We start from the raw sequence: 25,108 nt of genomic DNA on the forward strand, positions 1-25,108 counted from the left end.
GGTTAACTGGAGATGAGAGTCTCACAGAGTTTCCTGCCAGGACTTGCTTCAAACCACAATCCTCAGATCACAGCCTCCTGAGTAGCTAGGATTATAGGCCTGAGCCACCCATGCCCAGCAAAGCTTTACAAATTTTAAGCCATTTGCACTTTATTAGGAAAAAAGTACAGAACAGATATTATCATCCCATTTCTCTAAGCATGTACCAAGGACCTCAGAGGAAGAGGCAGGACCAGCAGCTGGCCTCATCCTCCTCCCCTCCCCCTCTCTCTGTGACTATTATCAAGGCATTTATTGAAATCAGGATCTGTTACATGTTCAGTCTAGTCCCTGGACCAGCAGCATAAATATCCCTGATCCCCACCCCAGATCTGCTGAGACAAAACTCCAAGAAGGGAGTCACAGTCTGTATGGTCATGCCCTCCAGGCCCTCAGCTCACAATGTTTGAGGAAGAAGACTTGGTGGAGAAACACCTCACCCTGGAAGCCAAAGCCCCACAAACCCACCAATGCCTGCTTGAAAACATGTGTCTAAAGCCTGGCAGGCACTCATTTCTTTGTCTACAGAAACAGAGACAGGGTGGGTGTTAGAGAGCACCTGGGAACATCCCCAAGGCCATGTTCATTTATGCTCTACATTCCTATGGTTCTGAGGTGTTTTATGCCTCAGATGGCTCATCACTTACAAGGGTGGAACTTATGATGTTAGAATGTATAATGGTATAGCAATGATACCCAATCAGTTCAAAGCACACTTCCACTTTTGAGTATCCATCTTCTCCCAGGCTAGCAGTAGCCATCCAATTTTCTCTCGAATAGACAGTGGTGTCAGATCTTAGTTGGCCTTGTGTCTTAAGAATGAACTGATGTTGCTCACAGTGCTAATAAGCTAGCACATTCAGTAGGTCATGTGTCTTCCATGCATTTTCATTTCAGTGATACTTTCACCTTACCAAGGGTTTATCACACATTGAGGAACACAGAAAACCAAGAATTGTTTTGGGGTGATGGTGGCTCACTCCTGTAATCTTAATTACAACAGAGACTGAAATTAGGAGGATCACAGTCCCAAGCCAGCCTAGGCCAAAAAGAAAAAAGAAAAATTGTGAGACTCCCATCTCAACCAGTAGCCAGGCATATGGTACATGTCTGTCATTCCAGCTATATAGAAAGCTTAACTAGAAGAATCATGGTCCAGAATGGTCCAGGCATAAAAGTAAGACCTAATTAAAGAAGAAAGGAAATCATAAAGATCTTAGGGGGTGGCTTGGTAGAGAAGCAATTTCCTGGCAAACACAAGGCCCTGAGTTTAAATCTCAGTACTACCAAAAATAAACATAAATAAAAGTAGGCAAAACTCACTTATATTAGAGGTAAGAAAGGAAATTGGAGCCTGGTGCTGATGGCTCACACCTGTAATCCTAGTTACTCAAGAGGCTGAGATCTGAGGGTCATGGGTCTATGCCAGCCTGGAGAAGAAAATCCATGTGATTCTTATCTCCAATTGTACATCAAAAGCTGGAGGTGTAGCTGTGGTTCAAATAGAAACCTTCAGGGGAAAAAGTTGAGAGGCAGCCAGCACCTAGACCCTGAGTTTGAGCCCCACTGCAAACACACCAAAAAGAAAAAGAAAGAAAGAAAGAAAGAAAGAAAGAAAGAAAGAAAGAAAGAAAGAAAGAAAGAAAGAAAGAAAGGCAGGAAGAAAGAAAGATGGATGAGCAAGGAAATTGCAAAGAAGTATTTGATAAAAAAGCAAGTGAGTACTGCAAAAATTCCATGCCTGATCCTTTAAAGCTAACCTTAAATACATTTTTTAAAATACTGTCATTACCAAGAGTAATAATGTCCTGCTTTCATTCATTAGGTTTCTGAATTAAGACAACAGCTTCGAATCCGAGGCTTGCCCGTGTCAGGCACCAAGACGGCTCTGATGGACCGGCTCCGACCCTTCCAAGACTGCTCTGGAAACCCTATGCCCAACTTTGGGGACATAACCACGGTCACTTTTCCTGTTACGCCCAATGCCCTGCCCAATTACCAGTCCCCCCCTTCCACCAGTGCCTTATCCAATGGTTTCTACCACTTCGGCAGCACCAGCTCCAGCCCACCCATCTCCCCGGCCTCATCCGACCTGTCGGTGGCCGGATCCCTGCCAGACACCTTCCACGATGCGTCTCCATCCTTCGGCCTGCACCCGTCCCCGGTGCACGTGTGCACGGAGGAAAGTCTCCTGAGCAGCTTGAACGGGGGCTCGGCTCCCTCCGAGCTGGATGGGCTGGACTCAGAGAAGGACAAGATGCTGGTGGAGAAGCAGAAGGTGATCAATGAACTCACCTGGAAGCTGCAGCAGGAGCAGAGGCAGGTGGAGGAGCTGCGGATGCAGCTGCAGAAGCAGAAGGGCCACCACTGCGCGGATGACAAGGCGTTGCCTTTCTTGGCGGTCCCCATCAAGCAGGAGGACGCCGTCTCCAGCTGCCCCTTTGCAGTCCAGCAAATACCCAAAGGGCAGGGCAGCGGCGCTGAGGGCCAAGCGCAGGCTGTTGGGGACGCTGCTCCGCTCCTGCCCCTGGGGAAGGCGCACGGTGGAGAGTCCTCAAGCCAAAGCAACGTACTGTCCTCCACATTTCTCAGCCCACAGTGCTCTCCTCAGCATTCACCCCTGGGAGCCATGAAGAGCCCACAGCATATCAGCTTGCCCCCGTCACCCAACAACCAGTACTTCCTACCTGGGGCGCAGGGGGAAGGACACAGGGTCTCTTCCCCTGTGTGCAGCAGCCAGGTGTGCCCCGCACAGGTAAGAACACCTTGCACCATTCCCCAGGGAAGTAGGAGATGGATGCTGATGCTGGAATGTGGGCGAGGAAGGGTCCCACACATACAATGCAATCCACAAGCCTTCCCAGGGATATCCAATTCCGTTGTGCCTTAAGTCAGGGGCTCACCAACTTCAAAGGCCAGAAGAAGGTAAATATTTGGAGCTTTGCAGTTCATACCATCTTTGTCACAACTATCCATCTTTGGTGTATTGGGATTAGAACTCAGGGTTTCATGCTTGCTAAGCTGCAGCTCTACAACTTGAGTCACACACACAGAGCTCTTTTTTTAAAATATAATTTTATTGGTGATATGAAGGGGGTTACCAGGTAATGAGTACATTTCTTTTTTTAGACAAATGTCAGCCTTTTCTTTTTTTCCCCCCAGTTCATTTTTCACATAGTGTCCACTGAACAAGATGACTGCATTTGTTTACCCTTCTTCCCCTTCTGGAAAATCCAGAAGCAAAAACAAAACACTACTACAACCCCCAAAACAATGATAAGCATGTTTCCTTTCCTGGAATTCATTTTTATAGTGTTTTGAGTGTTCAGAGAAGTTACATCTTTGGGTTCCTCCCCTAAGGGTATCCTCCTTTAGTCTGTTTGTGTGTGGATACCTAGAGTCTTGTGTAATTTATCCTGTCCAGTTATATTTTAGTTCTAGTTTCCACATATGAGAGAAAACATTGTCTCTGAATTTGGCTTATCTCTTTTTTTAGCATGATTTGTTCTGAGTCCATCCATATCCCTATAAATGACACAATCTTATTCTTCCTAATGGATGAGTAAATTCCATTGTGTATAGGTACCACATCTTATTGATCCACTCATCTGTTGGAGGGCTTTTGGGCTGTTTCTATAACTTGGCAATTATGAATAGTACAGCAATGAACATGGACGACACACAGCCCTTTTGAGACAGGTCTCTTTCTTTGTTGGTACAAGTGATACTCCTATTTGTGCTTCTCACTGTACTTGAGATGACAGGCTATTGCTTGGGATGATAGAGAGAGTCTCATAAACTGTTTTTGCTTGGGCTGACCTTGAACTACAACCTTCTTCATGTCTGCCTTCTGAGTGGCTAAGATTATAGAAGTGTGCCCAGCTCAGCTTTACTGTTGCATCATGTGGGAAGCCATACACATTGCATAAATAAATGCATAGGATTCCAACAAAAATAGTCAGTGAGCAAAGTTTAGCTATTTCTCAGGAATCTTTAGTGACAATCTTTATCTCAGCTCAAATCGTCTTTCTAGAGACCCAAAAAGAAGCCATGCACAGCGCTGCATACCTGTAATCCCAGCTACTCAGGAGGTAGAACAGGAAGATTATGAGTTAGAGTCTTGACACAGGGAGTGATTACACTTTATCTAAAATATTAATAATAATAATAATAATAACCTAGAGGATTGAAGGACATGAATAAAACACAATGAAACCCACACAACACTTGGAAAAGGGGGAAAGGATGAAGAGTAGCAATCAAAATATGATAGGAGTGGGTGAATTTTCTCCAAGTGCCCCGTGCATATGTGTGGAACTATCACAGCAAGCCCCCAGCAAACTTCAAAAGCACACTACAAAATAATTCCAAATTGTAAAGGAATAAACAGCCCACAGTGATTGTATCATGAGGCATGTGTGTACTTAATCTCATGCATTAAGACCTCCAACGTATTATTTTTTATTCACCTTTGAGAAAAATGAAGCTCAGGGCATGAAGCTAAAGACACCCAACCTCACACAAATTTATGATTAGTTTGTTCTAAAGTTCATGCCATTGCCAGATTGAATATTACTATGCTGAGTCTGGGATGAGGCTAACGGTAATGAGGAGGAATTCATACAAATCTACCTGAGTAACCCATTCAGATGAATGGCTTCCACTTCTGACCGGGGCATGCTGGAAGGGTCAAAGTGGCTTGTCAGCATTGCTAATACGCATCCATCACATGTCGCGTATCCTAGGCAACAAAGGTAGAAATGTCTCTTGATATATAACTCCTTAAGGTAAAATTGTACGTAATTTTCCATTTTGATAGCATTGGTGCTATGAAGAATCACGAGCATTTGTTTAGTGACTCATGGTGCAAGACAATCGCCATTTATAGTTATTTGCAATGCCGTAATGAAAAGAAAAACAATATAAATGACATAATGACTTGGTGACAGCATTAAATTATGCCGTACAAAGTACATGTAGAGAAAGTGCATGTAGAATGGTCATAAAGTGCTGGGAAAGTTCAGGAAGGTTTCTTAGAGGGCTTGAATTTTTCTAGAAGAGTAACACTAAAAAAGGAGACTACTAGAACACAGTGATCAGCAATGACTTGCCTTTGTCCAAGAGGGACAATGCACAGGTCACATTCACAGCAGGAATATAGGCAACCACAAAGCTAAAAGTAAATAGCCCCATACTGTACAGTCTTGAACACATTTACCAGTATAATATAGAGCCCCTGCACTCAGTATTTGTGAGCAATAGGCTCATGCAAAGTTAGGTTTGGGGAGTTCCATTTAGCAAGTCCATCTGCTCATAGAATTTAAGGAATTTTGTAAAGATAAAACACTAGGGAACAGAGAACAGAGACTAGAAACTAAGCTGTGTGCCGTTGGCTCATGCCTGTAATCCTAGCTACTCTGAAGGCTGAGATCTGAGGATCAAAGTTCCAGGCAGGAAAGTCCAAGAAACTACTCAAATGTCAGAAGTGGAGGGTGTAGTGCAGGTGGCAGAGAGCTATCACTGAGCCAAAAAAAGACAAGTCAAGACATGAGGTTCTGAGTTCAAGCCCCAGTACCAGCATAAAAGTGAAAGTCATACTCAAGTATGCTGCTGGCCATTCAATTTGTCACTTCTTCCTTTCTGCAGAATTCAGGGGCACATGACAGCAGTCATGGTGCTGGGAACAACCCTTGTCCTAAAAGCCCAGGTGTACAGCCAAAGGTAAGGACCTGGAAAAAGTTCAAACTTGGGATCCACATTCCCTCATCCATCTCTCTCCATGTACTCTGTCCTCTAAAGTGAATGATGAGGTTCAGAGGTGGAGTATTCAATTTAAAGAGAGACAGGTCTAATCAAACCACCTTGAAATGAATATACAAATAAGGGTTAGGAGGTATCTCAAGGAGCCATTTCCAAGATCATCCCAGAAATCATGATGGTTAACGTAGCCGTGGTATATTTGCAAAACAATGCAGGCATCAATCCAGTTTCTGTGGAGCTCGAAATTGGACTAAACACTTGGGAAAGGAGCAGAGGGATACAGGAAATTGAAATCATAGTGCCAGGTCCCTGTAGAAAATGAACTGATGGAGCCATGCACATCACATTGATGATGGATGAGATCTAGGATATGAAGAGCCCAAAAGTTCCTAGGAGCAGAGGAGGGAGTAGAAAAACACCAAGATAAGCAAGTCATAACATAACAAAGACACATATTGCCAGGTACTAAGTCTCTCAGATTTGTATTCCTAGCTACCCATGAGGCTGAGATTTAAGAATCATAGTTCAAAGCTAGCCCAGGCAGGAAAGTCCATGAGCCCCTTATCTCTAACTAACCACCAAAAAGTTAAAAGTAGAGCTGTGGCTTAAGCAAAAAAGCTAAAGGACAGAGCCTAGCTATGAGTGTAAATCTCAATAACTGAAAGAAAAAAAAAAAGCCACAAGATAGGCAGAGATCCAGACATACATCAGGCACTCCACAGAATATACAATAAGCAAATGATTCAGGAAGAGAGAACTCAGCAATGCCCTCTCTGACACTGAAAATAGCCCCAGTTTGGAATAAATTGATCTGAGGAAATGAAGTACTCTGGAAATCCTGGCTTGAGGAACTGATTTGCATTGGATTGGACTCTTCTTCTAGTTCCTTTTCTCAACCTGTCTTTTGTAAGTGCTCCTCAGGTGTTCTTCAGAGAAGGAAACAGATCTGTGAGGATCCCAGGCTAAGATATCACCAGCAGTCATCCACAGTGATACATGCCATTGTTAGTATATTAAAGTTGTTTGTTATTTTCTTATCTCTGGCTTTTATTACTATCATTTGATCTTAGATCATTTTTTTTTCTAAATGTAGCCTTTGATTTCTAGAGAAGAAGCTGCATTACTTCTGACCCAAGAATTAAATGTCTTTCTCTATTTTGCCTACATGCAGATGGCTGGCATACATTCTGCTGATAAGACAGGGCCGAAGTTCTCAATTCCATCCCCAACTTTTTCTAAGTCGAGTTCAGCGGTTCCAGACATAACCCAACCTCCATCCTATGAAGATGCAGTAAAGCAGGTAACCCCATTTATTCTTTATAGAAGGATAGACAGAGTCCGTGGGTGTTGTTTTATCTTATTACAGCATGCAGTTTGTAAATTCTGATATTGAGTGTGTTGAGTGGCTCCCTAGCGGAATAAACAAAGTCTCTACACATACTGCACACAGACATAGACAAATGAAACTTAGGGTTCAACTTATGACTTTCCAACTTCATCATGGTACAATATGAAGCACAGGCAAAACTCTATTTATTATGAGCTGGGTGCTGGTGGTTTATGCCTGTAATCCTAGCTTCTCAGAAGGCTGAGATATGAGGATCATGGTTCCAGCCCAGGCCAGGAAGTTTCCAATTAAACACCAAAAAGCTGGAAGTGGAGTTGTAGCTCAAGTAGTTTAGCACACTAGCCTTGAGCACAAAAGCTCAGGGTCAGTGCCCAAGCTCTGAGTTCAAGCCCCAAGGCTGGCAGCACCCCACCCCCCACAAAACCAACTGTGTTATGGACTGGGATATTTTCCTGAGCTAACAGAATGTAGCACAATGCTCTGGATGCTGGTCTAGAAGCCACAGCTCCCAGTAAACCACACAATTGAGAGGAAATAACTGTGCTTTATATGCATCAGAATTAAAGTGATGCATTGGGTAGGGGTGGTCAATGCATATCCAGTTTATAGTAGTCAGTTGATCCAAACATAATTCATTGTAAGCTGAGGAGCATCTGTGGAACTCAGGGCTGCAGGGAGAAGGGGCTGGGATAGCATCCAGGATGCCCGATCTTGGTGCCAACTCTGCCACCTGTCATTACCATGGAGGTTGGGCATCTATTCAACTTCCCATCTATAAAATAAGGATGATAATCTAACACCTACCACATTCATTTTTTGGGCACTTGGTAAAAACTCAAATATAAGAGAGTGGTTTTCAGGGCAATGCATTCTATGCTTCTTTCTAGCTTTAAATTAAGTGATCTTGACAAACTATTGCAAGTTATTGAATCTGGTTAAATCAATGCAGGAAGACTCATGCTAACCTCTACTTCCACTTGTATTTGGAAAGTAAGAAAACAAAAATGAACAATGTTACATAGTCAGCCTTCTGTATCTGGATTCAACTAGCTGGGGAACTCACAGGGAAGAAAAGAAATTCTTGCAAGTTCCAAATAGCAAAACTTGAATTTGCCACCTGCCAATCACTGGGCTGAGTCCATGGGGATGAAGTGATGTGCACGCTGCATCCATTGTCCATGATTTATTCCGCACCTCTCGTATCTCTCTGCTGTGCTCAGTGACTAAGTATTCTTTCCCTATGTCTGATCACATATTATGACAGGCCTAGGATGGGTTCCTCTGTATTGAAGATGCACAGACTTCTCTTATCATAATTCCCCATACAAGGCAGTACAGCCATTCACAAAGCCTTTAAACTACATCAAGAAGTATAAGTGATCTAGAGATAATTTAAGGTACACAGGAGAATGTGGGAATGTTTATGAAAATAGTACTTCCTTTCATGCAGGATACTCGAGCGTCTGAAGATTTTCCAGTAAAGGATCTTGCTAGAACCAATGTATTAACAATACTGACGGATGATGGTATTTCAAATGATTTGAGCTTTGATTTAGAATCAGATAACCCTGTGTTCAACCCAGGAAAGAATATCTAAATCCATTGCTGACCAGGTTTCCTTTGGTCTACAGAGTATGTGAAGGATCAAAGGCATTGTGCAAAGAGGGATTTCTCATTTCTGAAAATTTAGGGAATCTGGCAATATGAGAAGCACTTTTCTGCCAAACAACAGTTCTTCTATATTTGACTCTACATAACTTCCAGGATCCTATAGGCTGTGGGAATTTTTGGACCAGCCATAACTCATTCTTTGGGCAGTTTTCCCATCTATTTTGATTACTGATACCCACTGATAGTGATTGGCTCTGGGAATTGAGGAGAGTGAAAGGGACCGCTGCTTTTTCCTCACTTCCTCCCTCCTGGTATTTAAGATGCCTGCTGATTCTTCACAGCTTTGATAGAAAAGAAAAAAGGCCAGGAAAAATGGGCTTCCAGAAATGAGACTCTACTTAGCCATGTCTCATTGGCAGAGAGAAGGGGATAAATGCACAAGGGTCTACAGGTTTCTCAAGCTTTTACTGAGAGGAACAGAAGAATTCTGAGCCAAGTTCCTGAACCACCTTCACAGCAACCTAACAAGAGGCAGATTTAGTTCATTTCTAAGTGTGTGATAATTGAACTCAGGGTGGAAATCTCTCATATGGATGAACTAAAGTACATGCCATATGCCAGGGCTCATTCTCTCTTCCTTTCCCCTTTTGTTGGAAAGGATTATTTCAATTGTAAGGTAAAGCCTTCAGCCAATACCGAGTTCATAAGAGAAGTATACTCTGTAGCCAAAAGATGGAAACAGCATTCATCAGCAGATGAATGGATAAACAAAATATAGTAGATCACATGATAATAGTTGGTCTGTCCGTAGGAGGGATATTCTGACACATGCTACAACACAAATGAACCTTAAGGACCTGATGATCAGTGAAATAACTAGGAAAATAAAAGGAAAAGCACTATATGATTTCACTTATGTAAGGGGCTGAGAGTAGTCAAACTCATAGACAGAAAATTGATATGGTGAGCCAGCCAGAGTGGCTCCTGGCTAGAATGCAGGCTACATAGAAAGCGCACAGCAGAAGGGTCCTGGTTGGTTCAAGGCCACACATAGAAAAAAAATAGTCATAAGACTTTATCTCTACCAATAAAAAATTGGGCCTAATGACACACATCTGTCATCCCAGCTATGCAGGAAGTGTAAATAAAAAGAGTATGGTCTAGACTAGCCCAGGTGAAATGAAAAAAGCCTGTTCAAAAACTAATGAAAGCAAGAAAGACTGGAATCAGGGCTTAAATTAGTAGAGCACCTGCCTAGCAAACATAAGATTTTAAGTTCTAAACCCTGCTATCACCAAAAAGAGCTGAAAGTGTGAGTTGGGAAGTTATTGTTTAATGGGTGCAGAATTTCTGTTTTGCAGCTGAAAAGTGCACTGGAGATGAATGGTGGTAATGATTGCTCAAAAAAGGTGAATGTAATTAATACCACAGAACAGTACACTTACAAATGATTAAGATGGTAAATTCATGCTATATACATCTTACTACAATTAAAAAAAACTTAAACAACCCTAGTTCAACAACATACTAATCCTACTGATTTCTGCCAGAAGAAACCACCTTCTAACCTCTCTGCTTTCCATTGATTAATTTATACCAGCAAATGACTCGGAGCCAGCAGATGGATGAACTTCTGGATGTCCTTATTGAAAGTGGAGGTAAGACTGCCTTGTGTTCCGCCTACTAGCATCCACTGCACCTGTGCATTCTGGGATGTGATGTGTTAGGACCAATGTGATACACACTGAGTCAGTAGTACCAAGTGTTGTGCAGGTCGAGTCATTTCTTCTGAGCTTCAGGTGCAGCACTGGCTGATTCCTTGCTGCCTCCATCCTGGCAACACTTTTCACCCATCATCTAAACAGTTTTTATTTCTTCCACCTTTCTCTTCGTAAACCATGTCTTTCTCCCATTCCAAATTAACTGTCCCTATCTCCTTAACTGTAAGATGAAATCCAACAGATACTGAAAATATTGTGTTACTTACTCAAACTGAAACTCAGCTGGATGGTCCATTCATGCTTAAGCATCATTCAACTTACTAATAAAACAAAGCAATTATCTTGTGTTCCTTGCTTTCTTTTAACTTATTCATTTACTTATTTTAAAGAATTATAGAGTATGTACCTAGAATCTGAAAACACAGAAATGAATGAAAGGATCTAAAGTGAATATGTGTAGGTAGCAAGAAGGAGATAGAGATAGACATAGGGAAAGAGATAGACAGAGAAAGAGACAGAGAGAGAAACAGAGAGTGAGGGAGAGTACACACACAGGGCTGAACAATAGGTATCAACATTTGAAGTCAGAGAAGGATTGGCCAGGCATCATGCTTGATTCAAGACTTCACCAGAAAACTGCCGACCTCTATGGGAGATACAGTCTAGTATGGGTCACGAATAACAAACAACTGAATAGGTATTTCCTATTGTAACAAGAAAGAAGAGTTGCATATATGTTTTCTGATGGGAATATGAAAGCCCACACCAGATGCCCCTCTTTAAGACAGAGTATGTAGCACAGATAGGGAAGAGTTAGGAGAGACTGGGAGACTCCAGGACAAAAGAATAGTTATGAGTTCATCATGAATGAACTGAGTTTTCTAGAGAAATGCAATTAAGATGGTTGCTCACTTTCCAATGCCAATGATAGGCATGAATTTAAAGCGAAACCCATCATCTCAGTTGTGTAAAAAAAAAAATTACCATTTAACTCAGGGCAGGCACACAGGAGAAGCAGATGGTAAGGTTTTTCCAGGAATTTTGCTAAGCTAGTACAGAGAAAAGATAGAAGAACAACAGAGTACAGCATATTTGCAAGAGAATAACTCTATTGGTGGATCAAAGAACATGGGCTAGCCAAGGAAGGAGGTGGATGCAGAAGTTGATGGGCAGATGTAAAATTGTGGAGTCAGTGGATTAGAGTTGACTCCAAAGTGACTGCCAAATCATTTTCCTGAGTACTTGAGACCAGAGCAGGAGGGGTGAGAGAGGAGGGATCAAGAGTGGGAAATTTTGCTTGAAATGGAATCCCTTGGAGGGATTCAACGCCCATGAGACCCTACTGGGTCCCCTCTCCCTGATGGTGCAACAGAGCAATTACCTGAAGGGGAAGTCCAGGAGCTGAAAGGCCAGTGCGGATCATAAGCAATTCTGAGGACGTCGAAGTCTCACAGAATGAGAAACTTTGAAGACATACAAATGCAGTGAATGGGGAAATGAGGTTTAAGTGGATAAGAGAGTCTGATAGGAGGCTAGGCTTGGTATGGGGGGGAGGTGCTGCTTAAGTACCTCCGAGGACTAGTAAGAAGGAAGGGAATAAGCCAAGTGCCAGGGTCTCATGCCTATAATCCTAGCTACTCAGGAAGCTGAGATCTGAGGATTGCAACTAACAGCCAGCCCAGTCAGGAAAAGTCCAGGAGATTCTTTCCAATTAACCACCCAAAAGCTGAAAGCAGAGTTGTGGCTCCACTTTGTTTGCCTTGAAAACAAAAAACAGAAAACAAACACTAAGGGACAGGCCCTGAGTTCAAGCACACACATACACACACACACACACACACACACACACACACACACACACACACACAAGGAGGGAGAGTAATAATCAAAATAGTGGATATGGGAGTGACACCTGTCCCTTTACTTGCTGGCTCCCAAAGAGAAGATAATGGAGGGGATGGTAAAGGAGGAAAAGGAGTTTGTGGACAAGCGCTTGATTACGATCAGAGTGCAAGTTCTGGAACACACGGTTTGTAGGGGGAGAGACCCAAGAAACATGGCCACCCAGAGCAGTTTAGGGATGAGACTTGAGCATGGAACTATGACCACCTGCTATGTCTGTCTATGTGCAATTCATTCGTTCCAGTCTCCCACTGCGTGGCCGTGCTGGGTCAGCAGTGATTTAACTATTCACCTTGTGTTGTGTTTTACCCACAGAAATGCCAGCTGATGCCAGAGAGGATCATTTATGCCTTCAAAAAGTTCCAAAGATAGCCCAGTCCTCCCGCAGCCCCACTGCCGTCCTCCCTAAGCCTTCGGCCTCCTTCTCACAGTCGTCCTCTGGAGGGGGCCAGGTCTCCTTTGACCACTACACCGACAGTGAGGAGCACCTGGAGGTCTTGCTAAACTCCCACAGCCCGGTAGGAAAGGTGAGCGATGTCGCTCTGCTCAAAATTGGGAATGAGGAGCCTGCTTTTGAAGGGATCATGGATGGCTTCTCTGGGAAGTCTGCAGAAGAGCTGTTCAACGCCCATGAGATCCTGCCGGGTCCCCTCTCCCCGATGCACACCCAGTTTTCACCCTCGTCAATGGACAGCAATGGTCTGCAGCTGAGCTTCACAGAAGCTCCGTGGGAGACCATGGAGTGGCTGGACCTCACCCCACCTGGATCCACCCCAGGCTTCAGCTCCCTGGCCACCAGCGGCCCCAGCATCTTCAACATCGACTTCCTGGATGTTACAGATCTTAATTTGAATTCCCCCATGGATCTTCACTTACAGCAATGGTAGGGCACAAGAAGGCAACCAACAGGGTCTCATGGGGGAAAGCCACAAGCCACAAATACTGATGTCATCCAACATAAAGAAAATTGAAAAGAAGCCAGGAAAACTTCTGTGACCATCCACAAATACCAACACACATCAATTTGAAAAGAAAAATCAAACACAAAACAAAACAACTGTATCCACGGTGTGATATTGACCAACATTCAGTATTATTTCAGCAATACATTCAAAAATGTGCTTTCTCCAGTTAAGGATGCCAAAAAACCAAATTCTCGCTGCCTTTTTGAATATCAGTATTGTTTCTTTCTAGCCCATAGATTTATTTTCCTCCTCCTCAGGCATGGTTAGGGTGTAAACTCAACAATGCAAGCTTTTGGCCTGAATTTACTAGACATACTATGGAAAGAAAATGTCAAGCCTTGGGGGGGAGTACAGCAAAGCCAGTCTGTCAAAGTTTACAGAAGATACACCCATGGAAAGGCCACTTCCTATCCACTATCTGTCTTTCCAGAGAACTGCCAGACCCAGCTTCAGTGAGGGAGACCTTGAGGTAGAGTAGTGGGGCGATCCATTCCCAGGAAAATAAAATCAACTCAATGTCCCCCTACTCCTACACCTCCCACACACACACTGGACTGGTTCCAATCCATGATTGTATGATCACTGAGAGCAACTAACTAACTTGCACTAAGTCCCAAGAAGCCACCCAGAACTATTTTTTTCTTTTCTTCCAGGACCCCAAATCTCTCCCAGAGTATCTGTGCTAAATCTTTATTTTTTTGGTTGGTCGTGGGGCTTGAACTCTGGGCCTGGGTGCTGTCCCTTAGCTCTTCAGCTCAAGGCCAGCGCTCTACCACTTCAGTCACAGTGCCACTTCTGGTTTTCTAGTGGTTTATTGGAAATAAGAGTCGCATGTACTTTCCTGTCCGGGCTGGCTTTGAACCTCGAACCTCAGATCTCAGCCTCCTGACTAGCTAGGATTACAAGTGTGAGCCACCATGCCTGGTTATCGGTGAAAATCTTGAAGCGAGAAATCCCCCTGCAGAAAGAGATTCTGCAGATTCTCCAACACAAGCCCCCTACTTTTATAGTCTGAAGGCACAGGGGATAAGGGAGCAAGATTGTTTCACATATCCTGAGAAGAGATGCTATGGGTGACAATTCCTTTTTTTTTTTTTTGGCAGTCATTTGGCTTGAATTCAGAGCCTAGGTGCTGTCACTGAGCTCTTTTTACTCAAGGCTAACACTTCACCAATTTGAGCCACAGCTCCACTTCCAGTTTTTCCAGTGCTTTATTGGAGATAAGAGTCTTACCTTTCTACCTGGGCTGGCTTCAAACTGTAATCCTCAGATCTCAGCATCCTGAGTACCCAGGATTATAGGCGTGAGCCACCAGCACCAAGTTACAACTTCTTACAAGGGTCTAAATTCTTCTTTTGTTCTTTTATTATGGGACTCCCACTTCAGTTTTTTTCTTTTCCTCTCACTCAATTTTTCTTAAAACATATAAATCCTTTTTTATTCTTCTTTTGCCCATCTCCCCTCCCCACCCCACACCCATCAGGAGAGTAAACCCCCATATAACTTCAAGAAGCTGCCATCCACCTATTAAAGCCATTTCTTTTTAAAAAGTTAATCCAAGCTCTCTCATAGATATTATTCATAACATGCCTAATTTGCTGCAAAAGGAATTCACAAGAATTTCCTTAGGTAGAAACTGGTGATGTGGCCCACTGGTCACAAAGCTCATCCAAGTTTCATGTGATTTACAGGCAAACTTGAGTTGCATTACTCTGAAGAAATTGGAAGTCATTGTATTGTAAAGTTATATCTGGGTGATATTTACAGAAGAGAATCTTTTAGGGCTGGAAGCGAAGGACAATTGCACATTACAAATGTTGGAGGGTTAAAAAAAAAGATTATAGGTTAGTGAGTGTTCCTCATTCCCCCTTGTGTTTTATCAGGAAGTTGGGGGGGAAGGGGATGGCGGCGGGAATGGAAAAAACAAAAACTCAAATTGCAGGACAGTTTCTCTTAAGGCTCAATGTGACTCCAGTTCACCATTATAATATTGCATGCTGTAGAAAGTTAGCTATTGCTGTTGTTTTGTTTAATTTAAGTCACTGAGGCACTGTTTCTTCTTTTGTAAAAAACAAATGTGTTCACTGGGCACTTATTTGAGAAAATACTCAAAAAAGGTGATTTTAGAAGTTTTCTTCTTTCTTGTTTTTTGATAAACCAAAGATTTAGAAGTCATTCCATTGTTAACTTGTGAAAAAAAAAAGTGTGGACACAAGTCTTTTTTGACTGCTACTCTGAAAGCTGCCCACTCTTGTTCTAGGGAGGGATTATAGATGCACGCATACCTGTATAAATCTATCCAGGTATGTGTGTTATATTTGTGTGTGTACACACATATACATATATATGCATACGCATACACATGTGTTTGCATGTAACTTGTAAAGCAGTGTTCCAGAGTTCTCTACCAAATGCCTTTAACCCTCCGTCTGCTGTGAATGATACCTAGCCTTTCTCACTACAAGTTCCTGATTAATCAACCAGACTGCACGTTGCCTCTCTGTGTATGACGAAGGGCTCTGGCCCAATCACTCACAGCCACTTGCTTCCTATGACTAAGCTCCTCCTGGCATTGAATACAGATGTGAAAGGACGGAGCAGCTCCAGCATTGGTTGCTGCCAGTTGTAATAACCATTCTTGCAGAAGAGTTTCAAAGGAACATGAAGATTATTTTACATTCCTTGATCTGTATTGTGCTTGAAAAGCTTGTATGTCTGTCATCAAAACCAAATATCTAGAGGGAAAACTTACCATGAGAATGAAGCTATGGAGAAGAAACATTATTGACACATTCCACACGTGGGCTTTGTGCTCAGAGGTGATGTTTTCCTTGTGTCTTGACAAAACTTACTGGTCAGTACTCTTTTCGGGTACCATGTTGTGCTGTTTTATGTTATCCTCCCCTCCCCCCTCCCTCCTTCCCCAACTCCTTACTTTGGAAAACAAACCCACATGGTATACTGACTCTAGGATCCTAAGTATTAATGGTTTCTTCCTTTGGGAATTTCTGTCCAAGGGATTAAACCTGATTACAAGGCCTCTGCATTTGGCTAAATGTGCCTTTTTATTGTGAGGTATATATATATATATATATATATATATATACCTCACAGTAGACAAGAGTTAAAATGACCCCTATTTGCTATGTAGACCAGCACAGTTATAAAAAAGCAGGCCACTGAATAGATAACTGGTCTCAGCCTCTTCCCACAAGCTCCACCTGCCATATTCACCCTAAGTCTTCGTAGCTCAGGGTGTAGATATGGGGAAGAAAACTGGAGATAACTGGGAGAAAATTGATGAAGGTAGCTGCTCCCAGTGGAGTTGATAATTCACCTCATATTTCATCTGTCTCCTGTTGGGAATTTTTACTTTAAAGCCTTTTAAACTCTTGGTTGTGTCTTCTTTGATGATGACAGATTGGACATAGATAAAATGTTCGAAGAGACAGGTCCTCACTTATGTTTCTGGATGCTTTTTAAGCCTGAAAATGAGCACATGGAGTTAAGCCCCTCAGGATGTCCTGTGTTGATACAGCCTAGTAGAACAGTGAGCAAATTCATATATGCAAGCACTTTTAGTAAGCAGTGCTCAAAAGGAGTAGACCTGCTTCCAACAATATTATTGAGAGGATGCTTATTTATATAAAGGAGAGAGAGGCAGGCAGAGAAGAAGGGAGGGAGGGAGGGAGGGAGGGAGGGAAGGAGAGAAAGAAAAAAGAAAGAAGGAAGAAAGAAAGGAAAGAAGGGAGAGAGGGAGAAAAGAAGGAAGGAAGGAAGAAGGGAGGGAAGAAGGAAGGAAGGAAGGAAGGAAGGAAGGAAGGAAGGAAGGAAGGAAGGAAGGAGGGAGGGAGGGAAGGAAGGAAGGATAGAAAGAATGAACAGAGAAAATAAAGGACCAGCTAGCTTCTTGATATATGACCCTCTCAGTTGAACTAAGATGTCACATTATGAAAAGTGAATCACAGGCTTGTGAATAGAAAGCCATTCTTAACAATGCAATAATTGCACCCAGAAAAGAAATATGGCCTCTACTTACGTAATTCAGGGTCTATGAGCTGGCATCTTTAGGCCATTCAAAGATATTTACTTTGACTCTGAAAAAATAATTGAGACACTTTTTAACACACACACACACACACACACACACACACACACACACACTTTAAATTCAACCAGCTCTTCTAAAACTGGCTGAAGACTCCCACCGACTCCCACCTCACATTTACTCATCCCCTGGGTGATTATATGGTGCCTACAAACCCTCAGACATCCAATTCTAAATTGACTTAGTACAGATTGTTCAGCTATTAAGTGACAGAAGAGTTAGAGTTCCTATAAGCAGGAACACTGGAGTCCTCATACTAGAAACCTGTTAGCTATGATTTAAAGGTGGGGGGTAGGGGGTCTTCTAGGAAAAAGAACAGAGGACTTGTTTTAGCAAACAGGTATCACCCACACCAAAGGCTCTTGTCTTTTTTTCTCTGTGGTCAAATGTGGCAGTAGTCTGTCACTTGGAGATGGCTTACTTTCTGACATTTTTAAAAGGGGAGTATGTAGGGCATTTTGATTGCCAGATACAGAAGTCCCTTGAAAATAAATGGAAAGGGAGAGGTACAAGAAAAGAAACATTGCTTTGTCCTACTTGTGGCTTCAAGTCACCCTTAACAAACTCTCCAGATAAAAGCAATAGGGATGCAGGAAGAGGAGTCCATGGTGAGGCTACATCTCTTAAGAGAAAAGTTTCAAAGTCAGTGAAGGTCATTTGGCTTCCCCTCCCACCTCCTCTGCGGGCTTTTGCTATAATCATCATAGTGAGAAACTCTAAAATTCTGGAACATGGTTTCTACCAGATATGAGAGAACTTGAGTTGGAAGGAATCCAGGGTCTTTATTTCCCCAGAAATGAATATGAACTGATGAGGAGGTTCACGTGCTGACACTGTGGACCTAGTTGGAGCCCACAGAGTTTAAATTCTGGAGCAAGATGGCTGTTCAATTGTGTTGAGCCGTCCTGAAAGATGATCTCAAGACAGTAACGGATGTGGGAAAACTTTTCTTGTCACCTGTCAAGAGCCTGTACGAGGACTCTTTGTATTCAATAATATGTAGGTAAAGTTCCCTTCTCATTCTAAGATGAGGTGATTTCCTCTGATAGGTGAAATCCTGAGGGGTTTTCAGTGCTTATTTAACCATCTGATCCTACCACAACACTAGGAGAAAGTGTGTTCCTGTAGCTGGTCTAGTTGCTCTTGAGTGTTTGCGGGAAAGCAAATTATAGCAATGGGGTTCCAGCATGCTCTCTGAATGTTTTCCATGGGAACAAGATTGACATTGCTCCCAGAGCTCAGTTCCAATGGCTTTGCTGTGGGGTGGGGGGAAGGCAATAGGTTTATGGGTGCTTAAAACCCTCCTTCAGTGAAATACAGAGGTGCTCTGTCGAGGACAAAGAGGCAAGCACAGGGTCTCTGGTGTGAGTTCCTGCCACACTCTAGGTGGTGGTGTAGCCACATTAGTTTCTTGTGCTCAATTCTACAGAATAAGAAAGAAATGTGGGCTACTGGGGAAAGCAAAAGAAGCAATGGCTAAAATATCAAACTTGGCATGTGTTCTTTTTAAAGAAAAAAATGCGTATATTTTTAAATAAAATGTTTATTTTAAAGAGATGCAAACCTTTCTTCTTGGTCAGATAACATTCCCACACACCTTAACATTTTTCATCAATGTGAAAACAACTGAGTAAACTAATGAGTAGAATAAATTGGGCATTGAGATAGACTGTGAAATATGTGGGAATATTGTCCCTAAATAAATTCTAGTTGTTTTTGTTGGTTGGTTGGTTGGTTTGTGCCTGAGCTTTTCTGCTCAAGGCTAGTGCACTACCACAGGGAGCCACAGTGCCACTTCCAGTTTACTGATGGTTAATTGGAGATGATAAGAGTTTCATGGACTCTCCTGCCTGGGCAGGCTTCAAACTGCATTCCTCAGATCTCAGCCTCCTGTGGTTAATTGGAGATAGGAGTTTCATGGACTCTCCTGCCTGGGCAGACTTCAAACTGCATTCCTCAGAACTCAGCCTCCTGAGTAGCTAGGAGGACAGACATGAACCACCAAAGCCAGGCTTAAATCCTAGTTGTCTTTTCCTTTTAACCTACTTTTCTGCCAGACCATTGTCTCATTGCTGAACATATGATTGACATAGACTAAGTGTGTTATCATGAAATGATTCCTGGACTAGTGGTCACAAGCCCTGATTTAGATAAGAACTGGATCTTCATATTACAGTTCTGACTTCCCTCGCATTGTCATGTATAAACAAGGCCCTGGGTTTGCCAGTAATACAAGAGTAGAAATTTCAGCACAAGTGACTTTCTCCTTTTTAAGTGTCTCCGAAGAAGTCTCACCCAGACTCTCAGTGATTGGGGTAGGTGATGACCATGCCTGAGACTATCTTTGCAACCATGAGAAGGAGGTACTAAGTTGTTCCCAGGGTTGGGATCCCCTGCTCAACCCAGAGCTAAGGAATAGGTTTATTTGAATCTCATGGGCTGACGGTCAAGAAAGTGAAGCTTTCTAAGGGGAAATTTGGATGCTGTTACTCAAGGAAAGGGATGGATCCTAAAACTGCAGACACGTTTATATTACACAATTCCAGCTTTCAAACTTTGTCTTCTACCCAGAATAGACAAGTAAATATGGAGTAACAGACAAATGGTCACATAAGTATATGCTTTATGCTGCCAAAAGGGCATGTACTGAAGTCATGGTGGGAGAGAAGATAGGAAGAATTCTGCAGAAAAAGAGAACACTAAGCCAAGATACGAATGACTGAGGAGTTAGCAGGCGAATGGTTGAAGGAAAGGCTAGACACAGGTTCTTGCCTGAACAATGCCTATAGAGCAAAGAATGTACCATATTTGAGGAATGATGTATTAAGGTGAGGACAGCCATGGGATAGGGGTATCACAGGACAGACATTCAGGAAGGAAAAGAGAAAAAATAGGAGCTGTGTCAGTTGGCTAGGGCTACCATAAGAAACTGAGTGGCTGCAGCAACTGAAGTTTACTGTCTCCTGGTTCTGGAAGCCAGAAGTTTGAAACCAAGAAATCAGTTGATATCTTCTGAAAACAAAGGATATGTTCTAGGCTTCTCTTCTTGGCTTGTCCATGACTGTCTGACTGTCAGAACACCAGTCCTATTGGATGAAGGGCTCACTCTGATAACTTTATTTTGATTTGATCAATGCTGCAAAGGTCATCCTGACCTTCAGATGAGGGAATTGGTTTCACAGCTGAGAGGAGGGAAGTCCAGGGACTTTGCACCTGTTATGGCTAGCATATGTGCTTCTGCTATGAATCACATTGGCAAGGGTCATACAATACGGGATAGGGTGGCTAGGTGGTATATCATCTAGGAAACAGCATTTCTGTCCAGGACAAATGCTAACTCCAACAAGAAGCCATGAGAACAAGTATAGCCAAGATTCGTTCTAGGCACATGGTGGCTATAATAACCCTGAGTCTAAGCCACCTCTCCAATCTGTTTTTATGTACCCCCCACACACACACATATATTCAGGAGCCAAGCCATTGCTTCTCTTTCTATTTTTAAGGAAATTTTGCCCCTTACCCCAAATCGGGTCATCTTTTGATCCAGCCCAGTGTCCCCTGAAAGATCTCTTACAAATCTTTAATCTTAATCTTGTTCTCAACCCTCCTCAGTCTCTGAAATTCATACACAAATGGATCTACCCTCTTCAACATCCCTTATCACAAGAGGCATTTTGAGAAACAGCCTATGCTGATCCAGTTGATGGAGGACAACTTTCCTCCAGACAATGACAGGAGAGAGAATTTGCCAGGGGTCACTTGGAAGAATCCCTCACATGGTACAAATCTCCACCAACACAGAACAAATTAGCATGGAAGAGCACAGAAGGCCCATCATGAGGACTCCTTTTCTAGTAGCTAACTGTACTCATCTACTAATGTCTACTCAGTAACTCGCCTAGGGCCAAATAAGCAAACCCCATGCAGAATTTCTCATCTAGTTCTTTAAATTGTAAAGGTGATGTATGTAAGTCAGCGAATCACTACATTTCTTTGTGAACAGTGTCACCTCTTCCCCAGTTTTCTCCCAGTTTTTTCCCCTCCCATGCTCCCTCCCCCACAAGACATGTAGTTCATTTTCAACGTAGTGTCTAGTGAATATCACTGCTGCATTTGTTCACCCTTTGTCCCCTCTTTCTGTGTTCCCCCTTGCTATCCCCAAGACAGATAAACTTACACGCAAGACAAAAAGTAACAGACATCGAAAATAGTGACACAGGAGTTTTTAAAGCAAAATTTAAAAGATCCCTCTAGTTTTCATTTCTTGGAGTTCATTTCAATAAACATCATTTGTATAAAAATATCACATGCACATAGCCATTGCAGCTCCTTACATTCTGAGAGTTAGAATCTTTTTCAGACAAGAAAGGTTTTGCCCAAGGGCTTGTAATAACTCGTGGAAGCTGGGTTTAAACCCTAGCTTGAGTCTGGTCCCTATGGTAATTGCCCACCCTCTCCTTCTTCCTCTCACACAAAGGGAAATAAGAACATTTCTGGGCCAGAAACAAAGATGGCAGCGGAGGAGATGTTCCCAAGAAGAGCAAGGGGCACCTTGAGGATGGTTAATTGAAATGGAGACATGGAAAACGGAGATGCACAAGGTAGTCATCACGTTGAGTGGCCCGGTCATGTTGCTGTCAACTGAACCAAAGATGCAAGCAGGATATGGTGCACAGATGTAGCTCGAGCCAAGCCCAACACTTGCTAGTGAATAAGAGAAGCATGAAGGTGAGAAGAAGGAGGAAAGATAGATGCTGTGCAACCCAATAGTCCCATAACATAAGCCCTTACTAAGCAGGCATCCTAGTGGTTCCTGATACATAATAGACACTCAAAAGTACAGGTCTTACCATTTATGCTTGCAATAAAAAATGTAACAAGGTCAGTCGTTGGTGGCTCAGTCTTGTATTCAGGAGGCTGAGGTCTGAGGATCCTGGTTTGAAGCCTGCCAAGGGAAGAAAGCCCAGGAGACCCTTCTCTCCAATTAACTGCCCAAAGTCAGAGGTGGAGATATGGCTCAAGTGGAAGAGTGCCAGCTTTGAGTATAAAAGTTGAGTTTAAGCCAGCCCCAGGACTGGCATACTCATAAAAAATGTAGTAAGAACCATGGTAGTATAAATATAGACTGATACTGAGATGTATGGTTGAGACAATAATATAGATGGGGACCTGGGGTAGGGAAGATTTCCTAAATAATGAATAAATGACAGATAAGGAGTTACTTGTTTCCATCCAAGGAATTCCAGTGTGTGAAGACAAAGACAGAAGGCATGTTGCAAAAAAAATATGGAAGAATCTCGGTACAGTGGATCAGAGGATGCCCAATCATCCAAGGAGTCAGTGGGATGGATGGGATGGTACAATATGCAGACAGTGGGGATGGGCACAGAGCTGGACAGACTCAGATATGCTTGAACTTGGTACCTGATGCTTTCACTCACTGGCTAGTGCTGTACCAGCTGAGCCACACCTCCAAGATTATCTCTTTAACCAGAACATACAGTGCTCTCCTAAAAGTATTGTTCTGTCCTCGACATCTGTGTGTTGTTATATGAGGTCTGATGATCATCCAACACAGGGATTCTAATGATTCTTTACCTTGTAGGTATTTTTATTCCTTGTCCCAGACACCCATTCTATATCCCCACAAAATTCCTTCAGTAAAGGGAAGGTGTCTAAGGTTATCAATCCAGTAGGCCGTGGACATTGATAGTGGGCATGGATATATTAGGCCCAAGCAGATGGAGAGACAGACCTGAGACAGTTGTAGAGGGTCTGCTCAGCCATTTGTAGGGGATGTCTGAGCTCCCTAGCAATTCAATTGCTGGAACATTATTGATGGTGCCAATGAGTTGCCTATTTATTAAGAGGTCTTGGAACGTGTAAGGCACCTCAATTGAAGTTAACTTGCATGTGTATGTGTAACATAGAGAGAGACAAAGAGACACACAGAGATACAGAGAGACAGAAAAAAAGGCTTGTGAAGTGATAAGAGAGAGAATGGGAGAGAGACTCATAGACATCTGTAACAAGGGTACAGAAACAGTGATGTATGTGAACTGATATCCAGAAGTTGGATGGACACAAAGGCTTCTGAGCAGATGAGCAAGGTGTTTGCTTCTCTTTGCCACTCTCCAGCCATGGAGAGGGTACCATACCCCCACCAACCAAAGAAAATGCAGCCCCAACCTAGGGAAATTCCTAAGGAAAAGAAGCTAATGCTAACTCTCAAATGCCTACACGTATGTTTCTGTTATTCAGTAAATGAATCTCAGGACAGAGTCCAGCTACAGATTGTGTGTACACCTGAGGCTGTGGACTGATACTTAACGGAACAGCCCTTTCTCAGTTCTGATGCTATGCATTTATGTTTTCCCTTGTGGAAAACATACCACATACCTTTTCCTTCTACTGTATGATCAAAATAAGGTTTTTGTTTGTTTGTTTGTTTTGCCATTCTTGGAGCTCAGGGTTCATGGCCTATTGAACTGATAACCTTCCTTTACTGATGGAATTTTGTGGGGATATAGCATGGGTGTCTGGGACAAGGAGTAAAAATACCTACAAGGTAAAGAATCATAGGAATCCCTGTGTTGGATGATCATCATCTTGTGTTCAAGACTAATATTCACCACTTGAGCCACAGCTCCATTTTCAACATTTTTTTTTTTTTTGGCAGTTAATTGGAATTGGAGATAAGACTCTTACAGACTTTCCTATTGGGGCTGGCTTTAAACCCTGATCCTCAGATCTCAGCCTTCAGTAGCTCGGATTATAGGCATGAGCTACAAATGCCTAGCCATAATAGTTATCTTAATGTTGATTAACAGTTTTAATTTCTTTCTTATTCATAGATTTTTCCCTCCATGTTTCTCAACACTGATCCGATTTTTTTTTTTTTTTGCTGATTTTTAACTTTAGAAGAAAGCTTAATTCATTTCTCTCTTTTTCTTTGAGAATATTGAAAATATGTAGGTCTATGAATTTTTTTCTGAGTGCAGTTTGGGGATAAAATTCATGAGATTTTATACAGTAATCATAAAGAAATATGTATCTTTAAATTTTTTATTAGCACAGCTCCTTAGTTGCACGTGTGGGGTTCCTTGTGATATAAAGATGCATGTAACCCATTTATACAGATCAACTTCATCCTCTATCACTCTTCCTTATTCACTCCTCCTTCTTAAAACAATTTAACAGCTTTCATTGTCTTATTTTCATACATGCAAATGAACTATGTTAATCTTTCTCATTTGCTTTCTCTCCTCGTGCTGGTGACCCCCGAATACAAGCCTGTTTTGCTTAAAGAACTACATTTCTAAATATTCTCTAATTAGTCTCTATTTTCTCTTTTATGTACAAGATAACTTAGAAGAATAACTTATAATTTTCAAGGGGTTAAGCATCTGTTTCTTAATTTATAGACGAGTACTTAAAATATAATACACAAACCACAAAGTATATACATCCTAAATACAGAATTCACTGAAATTTTTTTCTGGTCCTGGGGCTTGAACTTGGGGCCTGGGTTTGTTCCTGAGCCTCTTGGTACTCAAGGTTAGTGCTCTACCACTTGAACCACAGCACCACTTCTGGTTTTCTGGTGGTTAATTGGAGATAAGAGGCTCATGGACTTTCCTGCCTGAGCTGACTT

General features: G+C 42.4%; 1 protein-coding gene across 1 annotated transcript in view; it reads left to right on the forward strand.

Annotated features, from left to right (window-relative positions):
• The window catches only part of Myocd (myocardin), a 49,019-nt gene extending 35,751 nt beyond the window's left edge, over positions 1-13,268 (forward strand). The window contains exons 7-10 of the mRNA XM_042693860.1: positions 1,865-2,794; positions 6,971-7,099; positions 10,359-10,416; positions 12,697-13,268. Of these exons, the coding sequence (XP_042549794.1) occupies positions 1,865-2,794; positions 6,971-7,099; positions 10,359-10,416; positions 12,697-13,268 (1,689 nt within the window). The remainder of the gene's footprint in view (positions 1-1,864; positions 2,795-6,970; positions 7,100-10,358; positions 10,417-12,696) is intronic.
• Positions 13,269-25,108: the final 11,840 nt, after the last annotated feature.

Source organism: Dipodomys spectabilis, unplaced genomic scaffold, assembly GCF_019054845.1.
Source record: "Dipodomys spectabilis isolate Male_0828 unplaced genomic scaffold, ASM1905484v1 ptg000004l, whole genome shotgun sequence".
Lineage (NCBI taxonomy): Eukaryota > Metazoa > Chordata > Mammalia > Rodentia > Heteromyidae > Dipodomys > Dipodomys spectabilis.